The sequence below is a fragment of the Argiope bruennichi genome, chromosome 7 (assembly GCF_947563725.1).
Source record: "Argiope bruennichi chromosome 7, qqArgBrue1.1, whole genome shotgun sequence".
NCBI lineage: Eukaryota > Metazoa > Arthropoda > Arachnida > Araneae > Araneidae > Argiope > Argiope bruennichi.
In genome coordinates this window covers 74736473-74761470 of record NC_079157.1, presented here as the reverse complement: position 1 = coordinate 74761470, position 24998 = coordinate 74736473, and the positions used below count along the sequence as shown (strand labels likewise).

General features: G+C 31.1%; 1 protein-coding gene across 5 annotated transcripts in view; it reads right to left on the bottom strand.

Moving 5' to 3' along the window:
- Positions 1 to 24998, bottom strand: part of LOC129975215 (calmodulin-regulated spectrin-associated protein 1-like) — a 176118-nt gene that overhangs the window by 48228 nt on the left and 102892 nt on the right. For 3 of the 5 annotated variants that reach the window (XM_056088203.1, XM_056088204.1, XM_056088206.1), the window contains exon 1: positions 6266 to 7394. The exons of 1 other annotated variant lie outside the window; for it this stretch is intronic. In XM_056088203.1, the coding sequence (XP_055944178.1) occupies positions 6266 to 7279 (1014 nt within the window). In that variant the 5' untranslated portion in view covers positions 7280 to 7394. Of the gene's footprint in view, positions 1 to 6265; positions 7395 to 24998 lie in introns of those variants that run through there. One more of the 5 variants, XM_056088205.1, reaches the window with a different exon arrangement.

Here is a 24998-nt window from a genome sequence, read left to right as displayed (position 1 = left end):
AACCTTGTCATGCCATAGAGCGCCTTATATGGCATATGTTTACGGCAATTACAAAATATTAACTTTTAGTGTGAATTTAGCATTCCTACTAAATCTAAAAATGCAAATCTTTTGGCAAGTTATTTGGCGGTTAATCCATGGCATGTGTTAATAGTACTCAAAAATCGAATTTGTGTTTTAGACACATTTTTCTCAGACGATTGAAGAAAAAAAAATTGATACAAAATTGCATTTGTACTCTTGATATTTCCCATACCAAATTTTATATATTTAAGTCATTGCGTTTTTGAATTATCGAATTTATTTATTTCTGAAAGTACAGACCGACAAACAGTCAACCCTTGGTAAATTTGGCCTAAAATTTTTTAGGTGTGTATACTATAGATGTTAAATCTATATACCGAATTTTATCTATCTAGCTCTCTACGTTTTTTAATTACGTGTTAACTTATATTCGAACAGCGGGGCAGATGGACTTCTTCTAAATAGGTTTTACTTAAAACTTAAGATAAGCTTACAAATTTGGTGTAAAGACCGTATATCAAATTTCAACCGTGCACTTCAAACCATTTTTGAGTTATCTTTGCCACAGATGGATGGACATTTTCCAACTCGATTATGTCTAAAACGTAGAGTATCGTCAAAATCTCGAGTTTGAATTTTTTTAATGATTACTCTATACTACGTATACGAAAAAGTAAAAAGTAAAGCTTTTAAAATAATGAATTGTGTCAAACATAATTACTATGATGTAAATTAAGTATGATTAAGTGATCAATAAACTAAATAAATTTATAAAAAATAAAGTTTTTTTTTCAGAATTATTACGTGAAAAAAAAAATTAATTAGGCTCAAAAACAATAAAATTCGATTCCAAAAACGTTAAAAAAATCCGCGGAAATGTATCATATCTGTAATTTTTAAGTGTTCCTGGAATGTATATTTATATGTAAAATTCAACTATACAAATTTATAGTTATAGTTTCAAGTTATATACAACCATACAATTAAAAAAGTTAAAACTCAAAACATAATTTACATATTTTTAATGCTGAATTATATTTTTTTTTCCCAGCCTACTTTGGTTTCTTTTAACACTAGGTTTACCAAGAGGTCATTTTGACCCCTCTGAGTAAACTTTCCGTTCATTTTCTTCAAGGAAATTATTGCCGTATTTTATGATAATATTTTTAATTCATTTTTACTTACAGCACACTCCCGATTATCCGCGGAATTGGGTGGCGCGGCAGCCGCGGATAACAAAAATCGCGGATAATCCGAAAAAAGCTAAAAACGGGTATAGCAAAAGAGAAAACAGTCATTCCAACTTTGAAAAATCGTTTCATGTACAATAAAACGTAAAATAAACAGCAGGAAATGTTTAACTAAGCTTAATATTTTAGTATATAACTCAAAACTAACCCAAAATGCATTTTGTTAATGGAAACAGAAAAGTGCTTTGTTCTTACAAGAGGCGTCAAGGATACACAGAAAAATGAATACATATGTACTGTTTTAATACTGTAATGTATTATGTAATTACAAAAGCGTAACTGTAAAACTACACCTTTTTGAAGAAATCAGTCATTTGTGTTTGCTTCTTGCTTTGGAAGCATTTTCTCTTTGTTTGGAAGCAAAAAAAAAAAAAAAAAAAACTTAGTGCGGCAGGCGCGGATAATCCGATCCGCGCCTGCCGCGGATAATCGGGAGTCTACTGTACTTTTATAAGATATATAATCAAAAATATTATATTTATCTTCCTTTTAATTTCGGAGGAATGTATATATTATACGTACTTTTACCGAAGGGGTCATTTTGATTATTCTAATAAATATTGTTGAGAATACATACATTTATATTTAAATATGTAACGGCTTGATAGGGACGCACATAGAGACAGGTATAAATATAGAAATAAGTATGTGTTAGTAAAATATGTGTATATAAGGAGCAAGAAGCCGAAAGTCAGTCAGATAGAAGCTATTATGGGTTGTTAGTAAGAAGACGTGTTGAGTCAATGTTTTGGGAGAAGATGATGTTAGAAGCATAGATGGTCTTGAAGACCTAGATTAGAAAATAAACCTCTCTTTTAGTAAATAAACACAGATGAACTGCCTTTCTTCATACCATACCTCAATAAATATATTGCAAATATAAAAGTTTTTTCTAATTTAAATTCATAATAGATAGGACAAATTATATTTTTTCTAATTAAATACCGAAAGGGGTCACTTTGACCCTTTTGGTAGAAATAAGGCATGGGGAAAAACGGTGAACCTAGTGTAAAATAACGGAACTGTATATAAGCGTTCGCAAAAGAAGATAATTGAAATCAAATTTGGTCTCAACCGAGAGCTGAGTTGATTGAATTTTGGAAAAGTTCTTGTAAGAAACTTTCTTAAGATGAAATTTACCTTACTAGTACAAATGCATTTATTTGTTTTTAAGCAAAGTCACTATTAGATTCAATATAACAAACAGTCGATTCCTGATTATACTAATAAGTACTAATAATACTAAATATAAGATATTTACTAAAAACAAATAAAATAAATAAAACATGGAAGAAAAGGGGATGATTTTTTTTTTTTTTTTCATGTACGAAACATACAAAGAAAAATCATCAAAAAATTCGAGCTCGAGATTTTGAAGGACCGCCACATTTCAGACATCGTAAGCTCGAAAAATGCTTTTTGTGGCATTATGTCTGTGTATCAATCTATATCTGAACATAACTCAAAAATACTTTGAGCTGGTAGGATGAAATTTGTTTGACTGTCTTTGTATCAAATTTGTAGATTCCTATCGAATTTCGAACGAAATTTATACAGAAGTCTGTCTATCCAGCTGTCTTAATGTAAGTTAACATAACTAGAAAACAAAGCGAGCTAGATAGATAAAATTTGATACTCAGATTTAACATCTACAGCGCACGTATATATCAAATTTGGAGCTAAATCAAGGGGTTTACAGTCTGCCGATTTGTACTTTCACAATCATATAAACGCAGAAACTTAAAACTAAACTTTAAAAAACTCAAAACTCCGAAACTAAATTGATGATATTTGGAATGCGATTTTGTGATTACAATTGTAGTTTTTTTAATCTAATTTTGATTTTAATCGATTGGGAAAACGGCGTCCAAAATACACGTTCGATGTTTTTTGTACTTATACCAATGATAAATATTTTTATATACCAACGATACGCTTACGCATTTATTGTTCACCAATGGGCTAATGGTTAATAATATGCAATAATAACCGTAGCCCATTGATGAACAATAGATGCGAAACAGTCTATTAGAATGTGATCTTTCCACACTCTAATAAATGTATTAAAAAGCTTGGAAAAACAACAAATTTCTTTCATACATTTTTAAAAGTGTACAAGAAACTTCCGGGGAGATTACGACCACTATACTTCTGAAATGAACTTCAGTTTCCCGTCTTCATTTACGGCTCAGAAAAATTAAAAACCTTATCTGACCATATTTGACATTGATATGCGTGATACGAAGCAAAATTTGATGTCTGACAGCAGCGCCCAAATGCTGCACAATAATTTTGCGAGCTAGAATTTAAAGCTTCAAAAAGAACTTTAAAAATAATTCATATTTTGATTTAACGGGCACAAATTTTTATATAATGTTTCACTTTGACACAACAACAAGGTTACTTATTTGTGATGGATTTTGCCATTTTGAATTGCGGTAGGATGACACTTAAGTAAAAATACATTCCACTCTCTACAAAATTACTCTTCGTTTCAGTATTCTGAGACGAACACTTTTCGACTATTCTATCTCATTAAGGGGAGAGACACGGAAGGATGACCGCATTTCCGGAATTCGTCATTCTTTGACCTTGATTTTTGCCCTATTAGATACTTTTTTTTGTTAAAAATTTTTTCCATGTGTATTTGAGTATCGTGTCGTTTCTGGCATTATTATTTTAATTCAACCCGCGAATGATACGATTTTATTTTATTGTTAAATGTAAACATTGCTTCCTTTCATTTTTCCTCTCACCCTTATTTTGAGGAATTAAACCCATCCTACCGCATGCCCAAAAATGCGGAGGTTTTAGAATCCGTTAGCAAACAATACATACCTCACCAAGGAGAGAGCATTTGACTCTCAACATCAGATTTATCGTATACTTGCACACTATACTACAATCCCCCCGCCCTTCCTTTTTTTAGAGAACAATTTCGAGTAACGTTCCTTCCGGCTCCGAACCCGAAATTTGATCACCAGGCCACAGAAGCCTTAAATTTAAAGCGGGAATGTGACAATGCATATTTTCAAACATTTGGAACTACAATCCACAGAAAAACTTCTTTAAGTTGGCAAAATCAATTTTTTTTAGGTCCTTTCTCCCTACATCTTAATTCTGATTCTGATTTTCCTAGTGATAATTTTGGGAATTATTATTCGAAGAAAGCTATTTTTATAGAAAAATATCTGGAGTCAATTTAATGTTCGCATGAAATAGAACCAGATATGCAGTTTATTTGATTTCAATGTCGGCGAGGAAAAAGGACTAAAGCTAATATATGTGTAGTTAGGCATGAGCAATTACGTTTGACATGTGACTAAGCAAAATTTCAAGAGTAAGTATTTATAATTACTATAATGATATTAGGAGAAATTCACATTATATTTTAAATATTCATAACGTAAGTACGTAGGAAAAAAATGGAAGCTAAGCCATGAAATTATTTGATATTTTAATAATAAAGTTTACCTATCATGTCAGTGAAATTTTTCGATTAATATCGAATCAGTAACACTTCGGTTTACACTATTAGCTGTTTGGGAATCAACAAATCAAATCAATGGGTGACTTCAGATTGAAATCACATAACTGGTAAGGATTAAAATAACTTTAATGACAGTAAATTTACAAGGCGGATGATGAGTAGTTTCCTCGAAACTTTCCAGCATACTCTCCAATAAAGATGATATCTCCCCTCCCCGTAAAATTGTAGATTCTGGGCAAGGCATCAAGCGCAATGAGTCCTACGTCCTGCACATGAGAATTTCTCGATTAAACACTAACATGCTGTAGCGACTTTATTGTGTTCATGTGTATTCGGACAGCAGAACACACTAACTACGAATGGATTTCGTTTAACATTTGATAGAAGCTTACAAATTTGAAGACAATATACCTAATTTCATTGAACAAGATAAAAACAAAATTTCATGGTTGAACTAAACTATTTCATACAAGTTTGAAGTAGCATTTAGTTATTACAATAAATAAAAATGTCTGTGTCCGTTAAAAAGAAATTAAATTTACTATAAAGACTTAAAACTTCGCAACCATCAGTCTTTAAAAAAATTTTTTTATAAATAAATAAATTCAGATGATCTGAAGGATTATCTCTTAAAATAAAAATAGCATTTTAAATAAATTAATAGCATTTTTAGCGACAAAAAGATATTTCTAAACATTACTGCACAAGGCATCCACTTTGCCAAAAGACGGTTATCACTGTTATAAGCAAAGTATAAAATTTCGACGTTCTACAGGATACTAAGTACAAAATAAAATCGGATATTTAAACATTTCCAACAATCAAAACAACATAGATGCTTTGTAGAGTGACAAACACTTATTCATTAAAATATAAAAACAACAACGGCATTTTAAAATATAAGAGGGGACGAAATCCGCTGAATTTTTCTACAGAAGGCAGTTCGACTACAAGTTGGTTAAAGGTAACATGTAATGGGATTTTAAACCTTTGCGGTCCACCGAGTTTATTTAAGTATTGATAAATGGGATTGAAAATTCACCCATGATTATAATTATTGGAGTAACCTAGAAAGCAATTTAAAAGACATTTAGAAAGAACCCTTATAAGTATATCAATGAAATATGCACAGTAGTATTGGACAATAGACCTATGTGATGTCCAGTTAAAGGATGAAGCTTCTTTGGACTATTTTGTCAATACAAATAATCAGTCTGGCAAACTTCTTACGGACTTCCTTGATAAAAAATGAGTTTAAATAAAAATTAAGAAAACATTTCAATATTTCGGTAGAGAATCTGTATGATATCTGAATTTCAAGCATTGCCGAATAAATGATATTAAAATTGAACTTTTACGAAACTAAACGTTCGAATAAATTGTATTAATCCTTCCATTCGAATTAACTGATAATAAGAAAAACAAACATATTTAGAATTCAAAAAATAGCAGTTACAATTAAAAACCAATAACTAAGTCCCACAGAGAAAGACATACGAACCCTGATTTGCCGTTTCATCATCTTGGCTCTTTCCCTTCGACTCAAGGTGCTGGTCCAGTCACTGCCACCGTCACTGCATTTTGACGACACATAACTATTCCTACAACGCCGGTTATTTGCACTTTTCAGTCGGGCCACTCGAGCCCGAACTTGATCAAGATAATCCCGAGACAGCGACAACTTGCACCGACTTTGCAACTGGTCCACATACAGCCAATTGTACACATAAGCATGTTGCCTGGCTAAAATGGTGGCTAATTGTTCCTCGCGGCCACAACAATGTTTTGCACCAGGAGGTGGATGAGGTGGCCACTTTGAATAAGGCCGCTGATGAATCTGAAGAGTGGACAATGACCAGTCACTGGTATCAGTCTCGAAACCATCTTTGCGAGTTCGACGGGATCGGGCATGGCGGCGAGCACAAGGACATTTGGGATTGGTGGTGGCTAAAGGATTGCTAATGAAACCATCTTCATGGCCAGCATGACTTCGACGAGATCTTCGTGATGTGGTGGTACGTTGGTCATCTGAGTGTTGATGTTTCTTAGAATACCTGAGATCCGTAGTCTTAAAAGCGTCCACTATTTCAATAAGATTGCTATGGTTGATGTTCTGTTGTTGAAGTTTTTCCTGCTGCTGCAGCAGCATTTTCTGCTTAGCAAACAGCCATTGAGAGCCATATTTAGAGCCCCAAAAGTCTCTAAGTTCTATCTTCTCATCACTGCCACGGTTGTTTCCCACAAGGGAAACAGCTGGAGGTTTCAGAGCTTTTTTCTTCTTGTTCTTTGCACGACGTTTCTTCCAGTACCGCTTTATCTTTCTCCACAAAACATATTTCAAGTAATACGAAAGGGAGTAACGCTTTCTTTTGTACGGATAGGCGCCATGCAAACATTGTAGTTTTTTCTTTTTTCGTTTCACCACCTTGTGCATTTGTGGATAGATAACAGCAGCGTACTGGGGTACCATGCCATTGCAATAAAACAATCCCGGATTCGCTGGATTCCGTATCATATCAGGTGCAATAACAAACAAAAATTCACTTAAGAAATCAGTGTGCTACAATCCACATTTTTAAGCGATTGACACACAGAAATAGCTAATTTATGGTACTTTCGTGTCCATTTCTTAGTTACAAACTATTAGTAATATATAATAAAATATTCACCATATATTATTGATATTTGTTCTAATCGTTAAACAATACAAATTATTTTCTTTTTCTATATTAATCTTTTCCAAGTAACAAATATAAATGTATTGGATTCATAAATTAAAAAAATGTAGAAATAATCCATTCAATTAAAGTATGAAGTTATAATACGAATACTCGTCCTCACCATATATACTTTTACTTGACGAAATACTTAGCGAAAAATAAGATGCAAATGCAATAAATAAATTATTTTTTAAATATTAATCAGCATAAATAATGTCTAACAAAAATGAAAAAAAAAAAAAAAAATGCTAGGCAAGCATTTACATGTAATTAGATTAAAAGTTATTAACGAAAACCTAACATGTAACAAAGTTGAAAATCACATAAATCTGTTGGTTTCAATGGTAGTGAGCTTTTGAAAATTCTTATGCACACAAGAAATTTTTCGTAAAATAAGATAAAAAAAATGGAGCAATCCAAGATAGATTTCCTCCTGAAAGTTTGAAAGAAAATTCTTCAGAACAGCCTTAAATGGATTGATCGTTAGAGATACAAATGTTTTTCACCTCAATTAAATTTAATTTAAAAAAACTAATAAAATTATTCAAATATTCATAATCTTCTAGACTTTTTCGGCCTTTAATTGTCCATTTAAAGCAACAAAAGATTTAAATTCATCTGATAATAATCCAATTATAAAAATTAATAAAATATCCAAACGGCTTCAAAAGTCGCTGTCACTTTCACAACATTTCACCAAACTTTTATAAAGCCTTTCGCAAAATTCCTTGGAAATTTAACACAAAAGGAAAAGAGCATAAAAATAAATCCTGAAGTAGATAACTCTGGATTCATCCAATTAAAAAAAAAAAACGATGCTAAACTCTTTTCTTTGCACTTTCACACAACTGCCCTCAAGAAATATTTCTCAAAAAACTGTCGCAAGTTTTGAATCTTTCACAACAACTGACAGATCCATCCTCTTGGAGAGCAAAGAACACGTGAGAATTTCTTCACCCATCAAAATCCATCGCCGACAGCATCATAACGGAGCACCAAACACCAACCACTTCCTCCACTGTGGAAGAGAGTGAAGAGCTTGTTCAACTAACTCTCTACTACTTCAACTGATGGGGAGTGAGAAAAACCACAGGTAGGAGAAAAAAGCGACGACTGCTGCTCCACCTAGCGCCTGAAAGATGGCCTCCTTTAACCTTTTGGGTTGGGACGAGGAAAAACAAGCAAATGGAGGCAAACTTAATTATTTGTTACTATTAATTTTTTTAAATTTTATTATATGGCTTATTTTCTTTCCCCTCCACCCTTTTATTAAAAGATCCCTGTTTATATGTAAGGCGTTACTCCCTCGCTACAACAGGAAGAGAAGCTATATTAAATCAGGGGTGGTGGCATGATTTGGTAAAGAGAGGTTGCCTTAAATAGTTTCGGATTTCGATGTTCGAACAGCCACTGTATCTGAACAACGGGTTATAGGTGATGCCAATTATGGGAAAAAGGAACTATGTTGGAATAACTTTTGTTGGTAACTTATTTAAATAGAAAATCATAAGTAAAAAAGGTAACTTTATTTTGTTAATTATTTATTATTTCAATAACTTTTAACTGCCACAGCATAACCCAATAGTAACTCTTGCGCTACAAATATCAGATATTTTTTTTTTTATTTCTTGTAACATGATGGTTATTTTTGCATATTAACATATTTTTCATAAATTAAAGAGCACCCCCCCCCCTTCCCCTTTAAAAATTCTAAGAGAATGAAAACTGGCAGAGCATTTTTTTTAAAAATCAGATTCTATATGAATATTAATTTAAAGTGACATAGGAATAATTATATAACTTCAAGTAAATATTTGAAATAAATCCAAAGAGATCAAAATATCAGTTTCTTTAACAATAAAAATGCTTCAAGTGTTAACTGAATTTTTAAACTTACAATAAAATTTAGATTATCCGAGTTAATTGTGACAATAATTATCTCGGATAATCGAAAACTCCGTTATTAAGTCCAAACTTCTTTAAGACATGACTTCTTTTCTTTAGATAAAAGTTTTACAAGATTGTCTATTTGAGATTAAAAAAATAAGTCCGCAAGTACAACCACATATTTGCCGAAAAGTTATCTGAGCAGATTATTTTTAGATTATCTGAGCTTTGGAATCAAGAGGAGCAGATAATACAAAGGACAAATAGAAAAACAAACTATCGATTAATTCATAAAGGTCAAAAGATTAAGAGAATTCACGAATATTATTGATTTTTGCTGTTTCCTTTGCTTTTATCTATTTTACCCTTTGCTTTTATCTTTTGCGATTCTTTAATATTGAATAAAAATAATATTTTCCCTCTCAATAACGCGAAACTTCCCGAAACAATTGCACTGCCATTGCTTCATGACATTTAAGTTCAATTTTTTCAGTTCGCTATATAAGTGCTTAAGAATCGAACATGGCTTTTAAATTTTTTTTTTCAAACAAATTCTTGAGTTATAAATGATTACCAACCAATAATGACCTTTTATAAGCCGTCAAATACTGAAAATCGGATTAAACGACAATTTTGTGCCTTTTTATTTAAAAAAAAAAAAAAAAAATCGACGACAATGTCAACTTTGACACCTTTTTCTAAAAATTTTGTACGGCTTCAATCCTAAAAATCAGCTATAATACTAATTTTGACACTTTTTACCCCCTAAACTCTCGTTAACTTAATTTAAAAAGCAGCGGAAGAAGGATAAAAAGAGATCCGAAGCCTGGAGATCCGTCAAATTCTTAGGTTAGAATTTTTTTGAAGATCACAATATTTTCTGTACATGAAAAAGTAAAAATAAAATATACAGATCGGTCTTATGGTACCGCCTTTTTAACAGAGTTCTCCGATGATAAAAACCTAGATATGGAATTTTTTACTTTATATCTATATTTAAGTTCTCAATATATTTCAAGCACAGAAGCAGAACTATTATAATTAATTGTTTCGAGAAATTGTAAGGATCTCTATAAAATTTTTAATAAAATATTTACTTTAGCAAATTTCAATACCAGCACCCTTGGTAGATCGAAGAATATCAAGGCAACATTCCAATTATTGCCAGATACTGTCCAACAATTCGACCGTCACACTAAATACAGCATTTGTAATCCTACCTTTGATAGCATCAATATCGTCAACCGGCGTTGAAAACACCTCGTACTTTATGTAATCTCAAAATTAATATTAAACAGTCAATTTTCGCCAATATGAATTCATGGAACCAAAGAATAAATTGAAATTTTTCCTTCGTTAATGTCACTCTGATAATAATCGAATGTAAAATCACTGTTCCTATATTAGTTAAACTTAAAAAAAAAAAAAAAAAAAAAAAAAAAATTTACGAACACGTTATTCCCCGATAAAATTTTTTGCTTTAAATTCAATGGTTCTTTTGGCATAATTTTTTTTAATTAGGGAAGGACTTTATTACCACCTTATATTATATATATATATATATATATATACATAAAAGCAAGTATACTGGGAATTGACACTGAAGGGGCAAAATTAGCAATGTCCTTAACGTGCACTCTCATTTGCAATTTAACGAACTTTTCATTATATTCTATAATTATAAAGTTCTATAAGTGTTTTTTTATAACATCTTGTAGCAATACAATACAGTCTGGCCATGCTTCCCAAGATGATAAAAAAATTTCTGCAATTAATCACGAGCTAGAAAGTTCAGGTTTAAGTCGGAAATATTTTTTCCTACGATTCCTTTTAATTCATAACGATTAAGTTGTATCAATCAGTTATAAAAAATTCATTTATTCATACATCTCACCAAACATTGAATAAAATGAAAAGGACACAATTAATTTTAAGGAATTTTAATTAAATCCCTCATTTTCTAGATTTCAAATAATTCAATTACTTATCTTTAATCGTTAATGATCGCTGTAAACAGAAGATAAATCTCAATCATAATAGTATTAGGATTATAGAATGATAAATGTATTCGGATTATAGAATTAAAAAGAAATGAATTCTCAACTAATTCCTAATATTGAATGAAGGGGTACGAAGGAAAAGAAATAGAACAAAGTAATCCATCATATTACTGAGAGAGGAGGAAAAAAATTAACATAATGAACATCACAGCATAGCATTTTAGAAGCGTAGATTTTAGAATAAGAAAGCAAATGGGTGTAAAAAGAAATATCTGTAAAAAACAATGAGTCAACTCTCGAATTCATTATATTAAATTTTTTAAAAAAAATTAAATTGAAATTTGAATATGTTATGATACTTGTTAACACCTTGACTGCAGTGAAGGGTCGCCGGTGTCGGGCACACCAGCATAAATTACATATCGTAATTGTGGAAGGATAATAAAGAAATTCAACACGGTAATCAATGCGTTATATGTTAACTGACTACACCAATTACTCCTAATTTATAGACATGTAAGTGACTCATTATATCGACAACGCATAAATATGTTTATATTAAAAAGTTTCTTTCTTATAAAGTATTACCTCTCCTTCACCTTCTAATCTTCCATGATTTTATGTTATTCTCTGGTTTTTTGAAATTAAATAGCAATTAATTAAAATAGTTGCCCGGTTTATTATCCTCCTGTCCATTAAAAAAATGTGAACGCAGCATCATTCGTTTTCATTCGATCGGAAATGCAGATTACTGAGACTTAACATTCTTTTGTTCGCTATATTCTTTCTCACAACCCTCATAATTTAAGTTCAAACAACCCAGCGTAGTCTATCGAATAGCAATTGAAAAATAAAACGCTTCACTCTGGAGCCAGAGTTACCAGCCAAATATTCTACCGTCTCCAACAGTATAAACCCCGCCTTCGTTTAACTCATCAGAATTCTAGAGAGTCATCTTTGCGTTGCCATTAGTCTTTGTGAAATTATCTCCACGCGATGCAGACATTAAAAATGGGAATTCAGCCACGCGTGACTACGGTGTGTAAAGCCCAGATGTGCCAAACAAATGCACAGGTGCGAGGACTGGTTCTGGCGGGTATATAGCAGAGGACAAAAAAGCACCTACGCATCACTTTCTAGTAATTAAAGAAACAAAACATATTCCCTTTGTTGTTATTTTTCGGGAAATAATTTATAAGAACATGGATATCCGTTGGCTAGACCTTGAATTAAAAGATATAACAATCACGTAATAGTTGCTAGTTGTAATACCTAAAAGTAAAAAGTAATGAAATTTCTTTATTGAACAGATATAATTGCCTCCAAATTTTCCAAGAAATGTTTTATTTAGCATTAATGGATTTCATTGATGTTACTGGAATTTTTTTTCTTTTTAAATAAGAAGATTTGCACTGAGGTTTAATTAATCAAAACGTAAATACAATGGAAACTTTTCACTGATTAAATATTTTTTTAAAAAAAATCTATATTCAATGTAGGAAACTAAATATTTTACAGAAAGCTTAAGAAGACAATGAAATGTCTGCTTTTGTTTTAATGCTTAACATATATGCTTTGTATATTGTCAAAGGTCATGAGGTGTACATTTTCAACTCTTTTACTTATGTTTATAAAAATAAAGAAGTTGCGAAAAATTCACATTATCACCAAATTAAAATGTAATTTATGTCTACAAGCACTTCAGAGAAGAAATTTCTTTCTCTCTTTCTAATATAAAACTCCTATCTCCCATCTAGTATTTACTGCAATTTAAAACGCTTATTTTCAATAAGTTTTGCTTTCATACTTTGCCGACAAAACATTTGTCATTCTATGAAGTTTGTATATCAATGATAGACAAAAATGTTTGAAAGCGGGCCAAGTACAGCAACAAAAATAGCAGGTCTCTATAATTTATTCCCAAGAAACAATATACAACATTAATGCAAGAAACGAAATTGCAACTGTACTTTTAAAAGCTTCTCATATTCATATTCGAACTGTAATATACTAATTCTGAAAAATGATGCTAAACACTCTCGAACATTCTATTTTTAATATTCCGACATATATTCTAATATTCCTATTTTTCCTAAGATCCATAGTCGAAAACATTTGTTCACATGTATAAGATAAGGTAAGCATAGCTCTAATTTTCTCGGCACGAGATATTAAAGCGGAGGAACTTGCTCTCAACGATTTGCAATCTCTTATTTTTGAACAAAGAGTCTTGAGTGTATTGTCAGATTGTTAATTTAATTAATTCACGCAGCAAATGTGGCTTCACCGCTTCACGATTTACGCTGAAAGACAGCAAAATATCCAAATATGTCTGAATATCACTAAACACTTGATATTTGTGTTTAAACTCAAAATGCTGTTTGCTGGGGCCCTCTTTATAAACTTGTCTTCATTTATTGAGGGTATTGAACTTAGTTATAGGAAATGAAATAAATCATTCTCTGTTAGCTGTCTTGCAAACATATCAAGTTTTAATTTAAAATCTTTAAGATGGAGCCTAGATATCAACAATTTGTTTTTTCCCCTTGCATTTTGATTTGCTAAATAATTTCACATTTCACAAACCGCAAAATACTACTTCTGATGGAAGAATGTAAAATATTATTGTAGAAAATTCATTTATTTTCAAGATATTCTGTAGAATATCTAAATTTTATATAGCGCAGTATATTACTGTTTCGTAATTTACTGGACTCCGCTTCAAAGTACAAAGAAGGAATTTTAATTACAAATTGAGAAGATGTTTTCAAAAAAAAAATGTACTTCGCATTTCGGCCATAGTTAATATATATTTAACTATGTGATGTTATATATGTTTATATGTAACATATATAAGATATGTTTAACTATGGCCATAGTTAAAAATAAAAGAACGACGAGTTCTGCAGGGCATTAAAATATTTAACCAGTTAAGGAAACAAAAATTAAAATATATTCTAAATTTGATATAAAAATTAACAACACGTAAGTAATTATCCATTGATAGAACTAAGAAAAATTAGTTTTCCATAAATAGAGTACAAGTACCAAGGAATGTATTAAAGCATGAATGTAAACACTGACAAAATTCAAATGGAGTTATTTTATGGTATATACATTGATTTATCGTGTGGTATGGCGTCACGTCTTTATTCCTCATAAAAATCAATAGAGAATTCCAAAATTAAATCAGGCAGGTGCACTTGACGAGTGTCAAGTGTACCTGTTTCAAAAACGTAAATGAATTCTATAACACACTTCCTTGGCGACAATTTAAAATGAAACCATAATGATAAGGAACATAAAAGAATTTTGTAACGGAAATAATAGCGGTGATTCCAGATAAGATCCAACCCGTGCCAAAATATGACATACACAAGCGCAAATAACGGAAACTAGAAACACAGCACAATAGAAAGCACAAGACTGGTGAAAATGTCGGTAATTGACACATTACTTTGTTCTAACTCTCAGAATTTTAACATTCATTACAAAACTCCATTCTTACAGATAGAATCTTCGAAAACAATTATGTTTACATCGCGGTCATTGATTACGTCTTCCATACTCATACAGAACGAGACATCTACGCAGAGGCCGTACAATATCGCAAATTACGCTTTTGTTCTCAAGCACTCACCTCGCCTCTAATGAGAAGGGCCATAAAGAAAGGTAAGTAGACTGATTGAAAAGATAGACATAAATTTTCCAAATAATTACACTTGCTAAACGTTTCTAGAAAGATTGGACGTCATGTTCTGACGTCTAGATAAAGGACTGCGAACTAATAGGTCAATATGGTGAGATGGAACCAAAGATGACTTTTAAAGACCACCTATGTTTGATTTAGTCAATGGTTTAGATTTAACAGATATGAATGTTATATTAAATGAGTTAAAAGGATTAAACGAATAAATTATTGCATGAATGATTCGATTAGGAGGAAGATGTTGTACATGCAGACAGTCAGTCGATCATAAAGATTGCCTTCATCCTTCCCAAAATGTATTAGTCGTCGTCGATGGAAAAGGGTGAAAAAAAGAGGGGGAAAGAGATAAAAGAAAATGGATATACAGAAAGTAATATTTTTCTTTATTGCTAAATATGGCAACGTTGAATAAGTATATCTTGAGCATTTTCCATTACAAATCGAAGGTATCTTCTTCGATTTTCTCATATACTTTCATTCCCAGGCAGATATGCCGCTTACGAGATAAGGTCATAAATACTTTTGCTTGCATAATACACATTTTTAAATGGAAATCATACAAATTATCTAAAAGTATCTGAAATTACTCTTACCAATGGGAATTGTTTTTGCCATTTTTTTTTAATTCATAATATCGATGTTTTCTTTCCTTAACGTGGGAAATTAATAGATGTAAAACATTTTTTTTTTTTTACTATATTAAAACCACACAGAGAACATTGTTCTTTAAATGATACTAATTCACTTTCTCTGATTTCCGCAAAATTTTTAATTAATAACAAAAATATCGTGGACGCAAAGAGAGGATTTTAAAATTTTATTTGAAGGAACAGCAACACATGATAATAATAAAAAAAAATTTTCAAAAATGTTGAAATATTTTTTTTTACCCTTTAAAGGGTCATTTTTTTCTAGTCATATTATGTTAAAATATTTTAAGGCTTGAAATTAGAATAAGAAAAGGGATTCATTTAGCTTATTAGATAAATTTAATTCGATTCATTAATTAATTTGGTTAATTAATAAATAAGTAACAAATCAAGACACATCATTTTGTGTAAGATGTAAACTGTGTTTGTGTGTTTGTAACTGAAGTATCTAAGTTTCTGTCTTTGTAAAAAAAATTGTTAGAACTTATGCCAACCTACATAATTTCATACAAAGATTGATATATTTGATGGGAAGCATACTTCCCACGGCCTTAGAAAGGGTTAAAGTAGTTTCATAGTACAACGGCGAGAAAAAAATTATGTTTTTAGGGTAAATATCTCATCCTCTTGCAGGATTTAGTTCAAAAACTTAACAAATATCCACAACTTTGGCATTTTACCCATCTAATTTTTGTTTCTAAATAATCAATTTCTAAAATTAGATAAACATACTTTCGATCTATATTCTCTTAGTGATGGCGATCTGACAAGTCTAAATTTATCAAAATCTTGAGTGATTTTTTTTGACAATTACAATATTTAATATATTTTGTAATAAAATAAAAAATAAATAAGGCAACGCATACAACAACAGCATTATTTTTGTTTGCTGTTAAACTGCCAATCACAAAATAATAAAAATAAATCACTTTTATGGAACAAAAATCAATTAAATTTGATACACCCTGACATGCAGAAAATGAATTAGAAAATAATCGTTTAATACATGCATCTCTTACCTTACGAAATTTCCCGGCAGTCATTGCACAAGAAACCATCGAAAATAAATTAATCAAAATGACAAAATATTTCGAGGTTGCATAAAATATTCAAAATTCTCGACTTGGAAAGAAATTAGGTCGTTTCAGCAGTAACAATTTAATGGTAGTGCAACTTCCAACTAAATTCAAAGAACCAATGCAAATAAGTAGACGTAGAATTCATTCTATTCTATGCTGTTGGCCCTCTAGGCGCGTGTAAAACCGAACACGAGGTTAGTTTTGCTGCCACCTGGCGAGGTGCCGAGTATAACACAGCCTTCGTTCTCGTTAGTTTTCGCGCCCTTTTTTTCAACATTCCAACGTCTTTCTTAAAGAAAACATAGAACTTCAAGGCAAGTGAGATGAGATATAGTTATTGTGTAGCATTTAAATTTTTGTGAAATAAAATAGTGAAAAATTACAAAGCATTGACTATAAGAGACTCATGTTGTAAATAACTTATTTGTTCAAAGAGTGGAATGCGATGATGAATTTTGGAGGAAGGTAACTTGTGTTCCTTACTTTTTTACTAAAAACTAATGTACAGTTATTCATTACTGGAGCAATGGGCTCTTGGTTAAAATTTTCTAAATAAATACAGAAGTAATCCATAAAAGTATTTCATCTAATGCCAAAAGATAAGATTATTCTAGAAAATTAAATTCCATATGTACGTTCCAAGTAAAAGCCCACAATTTCAAAGGTCAATGATATAAATACCGTTGATGCATACTGTCATAAAAAAAAAAAAAAAAAGATTTTGTTATAAAACCATATGTTTCAATTTATTGATAAATAATTATTATATCTCCTTCAAAATAATTTCTTCTTACTGCAAATCCCTTCTACCAACATTTTTCAAATCCTTAAAAATGCATTACAATCTGTTAAAGTTTGGCAGCGAATTTTCGTTTATCGTATAAATAAATTCAAAATGGTGATCACTAAGAAGCAATTTCAAGTTTAGTCATAAGAAATAGATACAAAGAGGTTACAATCTGTTGAATATGGAGTTTGCTGAATAGTATTTGATGAATTTTTTAAAATTAAAATTCACGAATAATAAAACCACTGCGTGAAGTCACATTATTGTTCTGCAAAACCGTAAGTTTAGCAACATTTCGCAACAGTTGAAGTTGTTTTCAAAAGGAACTTGTTCAACAATACTTTCTAACTTTCAAGCGACAAACATTAAAAATCGATTTCTTGATTTGATAGAGATTTTGATGACTGAATGGTCTACCACAGCATGATTCATCTATGAAGAATCCGCAGTCTGTTTTTAAACATCACAAATCTCTCATCTTAGATAAAAATTCATTTTCAAAGACATTATCAACATTTCAAATATTCTAATAGTAAAGATTGGAATTTAACAACAATTTCTAATTTTATTTTTTTGCATAATTACAGTTGTCATTTTGGAGAATTGTCAAAGTTAAAATTCTTGTCCCATTAAAAACAAATTTATTTTCAGACGATAATAACAAATCAAACATTGAGTGCTACCAGATGTTTATATAAACTGTGAAAATATTTCATAAATGTTTGCAAACGATTTCTAGTGTATATGTATTTTAAATCAGCCATTCATGATACTTCCTGATTATGGTAGTGAGTCACAATTTTTCCCGCTACGGCCCACAGTTCCAACTAACATTATGCAGAAGTATAAACATTTTCAAAGCGCGCTTTAACTATATCGTTTTGATAAAACCGAACTCAATTTGATCTCATAAGCAATAAACACACCAATGAAAGCGTATTATTTTTAAAGTATCTTAAAAGTCGGATTAAGGTGATTGTAAGATATCGGGTGCGGATTCGGAGAATCCCAGGTTAAAAACATTACTCCAACCAAAATCCATTGCATATGTTGTTCTGACGTATATTAAATCAGACATCGATGAAGGTCTGGATCCGTCCCAGGTCGGATTCGATCCTACACCTGCGGTTCGAAATTGCAAGTTCGTTCAATTTATAATTCTCGGCTGGCTTTGAAACGAAGCTTATAAAAAAAAGTAAAGAATCTTACAAATTTTAAACAAATATAATTAACAAAAAATTTTGATTTAAAACATTTTATAAAACCTTTTATTAACTGTATTAAAGTTTAATCTATTAAAATTAATACTTCATTTTTTTTACTCGCCAATTTTCGATTGAAAACAGTTTTTGTAAAGATGAAAACACAGCTGCGTAACTTTTTCTGCTTTAAAAGGAGTCGAAAGTGGCAAAAAACTTTGTGGTAACTTAAGTGGCAACTTAAGAAACCAATATTAACTGAGTCATTAGAACATATGAGATCTGGCTTGAATAAAGTGCCAAGGACCGTCCTTCAGGGAGAAAGCAGAGTTAAGGATGGTTATTTTTAATCCACCAAACTTGGGTTATTTATTAACAGTGTTTAAGCTTACTACTGAATACACATTCTTTTTAAGCATAAATCACCTTACAAGTGATTTCATTCAACATGTACCACGGTCTTTGAGAACCTTTTAATTAGTCACACAAGAAGGGATATAGACTGATTATATCTGAAATTTAATGCATGAAACTTTAGATTTTTGGAGTATTATTATTCAAAAAAGTAATGAACAAACTTCAATCGAATTAACTTTATTTACAGATAAACAAAGAACCAAAATACTTAACATTTTTATTCAAAACCGGAAAAAATTGAAACAATTTATCACAGACAGACGGACATTTTTTCAGAAATGTGTTTTTGGAACTCAGGGAAGTATAAAATGTGGAGATTCGTCAAAATCTCGAGTTCGAGTCTTTTTTTTACTATTCTATAGTTTGACTATTACTATACTTTCTCTAAACTACGTATACGAGAAATTAAAAAATGTACATGAAAAAATGAAATATTTATCTTTTTTGTTGTACTTTAGAAATATATCAAGTAAAAAGAATCTTCCATTCCAACTCGTACAAACATATTAAAACATCATTTTTCGAAATGCAAACTTAAAAGATATCACAGAAATACCTTCCAGACAAAGCAAGAAGCGTTGTGAACCCAACGGAACCGAAAATACAATTAGCAGACAACAGACAAGGGAAATCCGCTGGAAAGGTGTTAAGACATCCGTTACAAATCTCGTGGTTCTACGTCGATTATCACGCACTTAAAAACCAAACCGAATCGTTTCTTCCTTTCTTTTCTGATGACCATCAAAAGCAAATTCATTCCAAGTTCACTTTTTCTCCGAGAAAAACCGTAATAATGACAGAAAACATTAGTAACGGTTTCCCAAAAACCTCGCTGGAATCTTCAGCAAACGCTACTTTTCGGAAAAAGTAACGCTTGAGAAGGTTACTGATTAAAAAGAAGAGTTATTTTATCTCGGGCTTTTTTTTTCTTTCTTACTTTTTTCCCGTTCCTTTATAGTCATTGAAAGTCGCTATCGCAAATGACATGCTGGAATGCGATACGAAAATTAGTTTCCTTGGGGAAAAAAAAGGCCTGCCATATTGTATTCCATGCACTTGATGGAATTGAAGGGCCGGATTATGTTGTGACGACCATTTTCATTATCAGTTAACAAATGACTTCTTTTTTTTTCTTCTTTAAAAAAAGTTGATATATTTTTTTCTTTTTATCAATGAAAGGTGAACCAGTTATTGATATTATTGATAACCTATAGAATTAGCGGCTATAAGAAAAATAAGTAAGAGAATTTAATATCAGCCATTAATTTCAGAAACTTAGCAAACAATAAATTTTTATTCACTGTTAGTAAAAATAATACTTAAGGAAATATTTTCAATAAAAGCAGTGTAATTTTTCAATTTAACACAAAAAATTTTGTCTCAAAAAACACCCTCCCCCCCCCCCAAAAAAAAACAACAAATAAATGGATAATCGGTAAATGTTGCTACAGTACTTTTAAGATGGAATTTAAAAATAATTTTTTTACACTTATTTTCTGGCGCATTAAGATATTAAAATTTTGTGCAGTAATATATTCCAATATTTTAATAATAAATATTTCTGACATTTTAATAAGAAATATTAAAATATTGTAGTAAAATATTTTTTAAATTAATTATCTGTCTATACATTTAATTAAATTTTTATTCCATATGTTGGGTGCCATTAGGCAACGAATATTTGAAAAAGATTAATTGCAAAATTGTTTAAAATTTATAGAAATTAATTAAGTAACATATTATAAAAAAATAAACTAATCAAAAGGTTTGAAGTTAAAATTAAATCGTAAAAGCTTCGGAGATTAAAGATAATACCATACAATATCAGGCCACAATGACTATCATAGCCAAGAGAGTTTCTTAAAAAAATCATTAAAAATATGTTATAAATCTGATTAAAGTTCTCATTTAAATATTTATAACAGCTCCTCAAGCCTTTCAAATTTGTTTTTGACTCTACATTTTTCAATAAAGTAATTATTTTCTATTTTTTAATGCGATAATAAAAACGTCTTTTTTAAAAACTTTTAAGAAATACTAGAAGTTTTTTTACGGATATCAGGAAAAGTTCCTATATCTTCCAACATATATTTTAAAACACGAAAATAAAATCATAACTGAAGCATTAACAATTAATACACTCTATTAAACTAGATAATTTTCACAAACTTTTCAGGCATATACAACAAAAAGCATACGTTTAGAACCTGCTATGTGATTCTCTTTGCAGTCAGAGCACATAAAAGAAACCGCAGTATAACAATCTCAATTACAGGTGGACCAGGTAAAGATAATATCGAAATCCCGTATAAGTGCTATCAATTGTTTGCTTGTCTTTTTCTCATCTGAATGTTATCTTTGTTATAAATTATAACAGATTTGAAACTAATTGATCTGTAATTTCAGAGCAGTTTGATTTATTACTGAATGAAAGACCCAGAAATGTAACAATGTGGATATAAATTCCAAAGTTACGATAATTAACTGATCAGGTCTATAAAATAGGAATGCTTTGAAAAAACATTGAAAAATTCAAACAGCATGCCCTCCTTCAAATGCAAATCCTTATGAAATATAATAAATGTAGTTAATTGAACAGATGACGGGACAACAGCTGATGCAATCTTTCGAGCAATCTACGAGCGAATGACGCACACATATGGAGTTATTTAAAAAATGGGGTTGATACTCGCGAATGCTGGCACTTAGATTTAAAACAGGAAAACAAGAAATTCTGAAATTATCGATAGAATTAAAGTGTCATGCATTTGGAGATATATTTTCAATATGAATTATGTTCAGGTACAAGATTCAGAACAAAGAGCAGAAGACATTCATTGAAAGCTTTTTTTCCTTGCGATTTAATATCGTGCGACAAATGATGAATCTTTCAAAATAAATTTTAATTCGATGGTGGCCTCATCAGAAATTTCAAAAGACGAAGGGATCTCAAAATTATCGGTTATGAAGAAGGATATTTTATGGCTAAATCATCTTCAACGTACGCCCTTATAAGCATATTCCTCTCATGCATTACAGTCTGTTTCAAGCCAAGGCTGTCCCTCCATTTCATTCTCATATGATCCTATCTCATGCAATTGACCTCCATCATTTCACTTGTATCAGCTTCAGATCCATTTCAATACTATACAGCCATTTGTTGAGTGGTCATCCTCTTCGGCATTTTCTCTCTACTCTTGAAAAGGTTGCTATTATCATTACTATTGAGAATGCATACATACAAGCTTATTCAAATCGTTTAGAAAGCAGACACTTAAACAGTAGGCTGTATGTAATTTTTTTTTCTCTGCCTAAAACACAACTGATTCAATGCGCATATGAAACGGCATCATGTATACACTGAAGTTTTTTCGGCAATAGAATTGATCCTTCTGAATATTCAATGGTTTCAAAGAGGGAAACATGAAATTTTGCATATAATCCCTCAGATGAAGGTGTTGCATATTTAGAAATTTCCTACCGAAGACAACCAAGGGCAACATCAGATATATGATGCAGAACAGGAATAACATAAAATTTTGTGGAAAGCACGAAAAGTTGATTGTGATTTCATACTGATCGATAATTGATAAATCTTGCATGGTCACGTTCCCTAGTGGCCTTTTTTCTCCCGACAAATTTCGGATGATGAGGGATTTCCAAAAATATCACGCCAATATCATTACATGTAAAATTTACCTTATGACCAAAGTGAATTTCACCAACAATTTCAAATTACCGTAAAGATAGATAGCTTGAAATCATCACCCAGCTTCAGTTGAAGCTGATTTCCAGCTTAATTTTATAGGATTCTATTGTCTATTTATATGTTTTCGTTCTTATACAAAAAAAAAAAAAATCTATCGATACTTTTTAACGGAATGCTGATTTAATTGAAGCATTCAAAACTATATCGGATACAATGAATATTCCAGAAGAAAAGTTACCATTAAAGTCAATATTATTATTACACTGGAAGTTTGATATTATCAGCGCTTTTACGAAAATTCAAAACTAGTGTCAGAAGTTAATTGATGATAATTTTGATCTGATTTTAGACGCCAATACTCGTTTCAGACCGTATATCATCAACATGTTAATTACCAAAATATTACTACTTTAAGAATATAATGAAGCGATTGGATCAAAACAGTTATTAATTCCTTAGACTTTTTAAATCACGCACTTGACCTCTAATTCTTGACAGTCAAACTCATGCACCCGATTAGCAAAGGTTAAAGGTCTGATGCCAACAACAATACGAAATTAAGAATCCAAAAAAGCGACGTGAGAGAATGCCATGATCACCTCATGGATTGAGATTTAAGATTTATTCTAGAAAGAATCGCACAATCGACAGGCAGAAGATAAGAATTTACATCCCAGTACAATGACTGATTTCGTAAACATTTTGAAATAAAAAACATAAAGGTCAAAAATCAATTTCATCATGATGAACTGAGAGTTAGTAATTATGAAATAGTTATTAATGTTTAACTATACTTTTTTTTTGTATTGGAGAACCAAGTTTAATAAGTAAAGGTTCTAAAATGATAATCGGCAATACAGCTAACATGCTGAAACAATTCCTAAATACTCAAGGAAATTTATTCTGAAAAGAATTTGGCAGTTACCAGCGAAATGACACAAACATGTCCGGTGTCATTCACCTTTAAGTGGTCTAGTTCATATAAGACAGCAAAAAATAACGTACTTAAGAGTGCATAAAACTTGTAAAAGCGAAAATAAACTTTTTAAGACACTTATAAAAGCAATCCCCGTGCAAAGCAACTTGACAAATGTTGCAGGCAGAAAAGTACTTTGCAAGAATTGATGGGCAAGTTATTAAGGGTAGATTTATTGGATGGCGGAAGCTTTTATTGAGATAAGGCAAGGAACAACAAGGCAATGAACGCCATTGGCATCTTTATATATATATATATACATATTTAGATGGAATTTAATAGATTGTAATTAGATATATTATAACATGCAGTCTGCCAACAAGCTCAATTATTACTCGAATTTTAGTCGCATTTACAAGAAATTTTACTTTACGAAAAGCATACTATTTAAGATTACATTATCCAGTAGCTTATCACAGACAGAATTAAACAGGATTGTTTTTGATGAAGAATTGAATCAATATTTCATTCATATAGTTTTTTGCGATTATAAGTTAATTTTATTTATCAGAATAGCTCATTTACTAAGTAACATGATGCGAAAATTTTGTTTTTGTGACAATCCATTCCGAAGAATTTCGAGTAAACTGAATTTTATATACTTGGCTAAAGCGCAATTAACGTAGGTGGTTACCATGGGGATCACCGGTGATCGGTAAAATAGACTGATCTTTGCGCTAACATTCACACTCGTCGACGCAAAATCTGCCACTAGTTTAATATGATAAATTTTGAGAAAAAAGAAACAAGAAAAAGTAGAGCAAGAGATTGAGGATTTCATCTATGTTAAATATCACCCATGTGTAAACAAAGTTTAAATTTACGTTCGCTCAATGATTCAGTGACGACTCCATTTAGTTTAATTATATTTACATCTCGTTTTGAAATAACAAGCTGACTACTGCAATACGAACCTTACAATTTTGAACCGCAGCGTAATGACGAGAACGACATCTGAATCGGCCTCTCTCTCCTATACCACCAGAAGGACATTATATCCTGATGGATTTAACGTTTTTCTTAAGCGGCGTTCCTACGACCGGAGAATCTTCAGACGGGCCACTCGTTCTCCCCTTGAGCCCCTTTTCCGGTTTTCTGGAG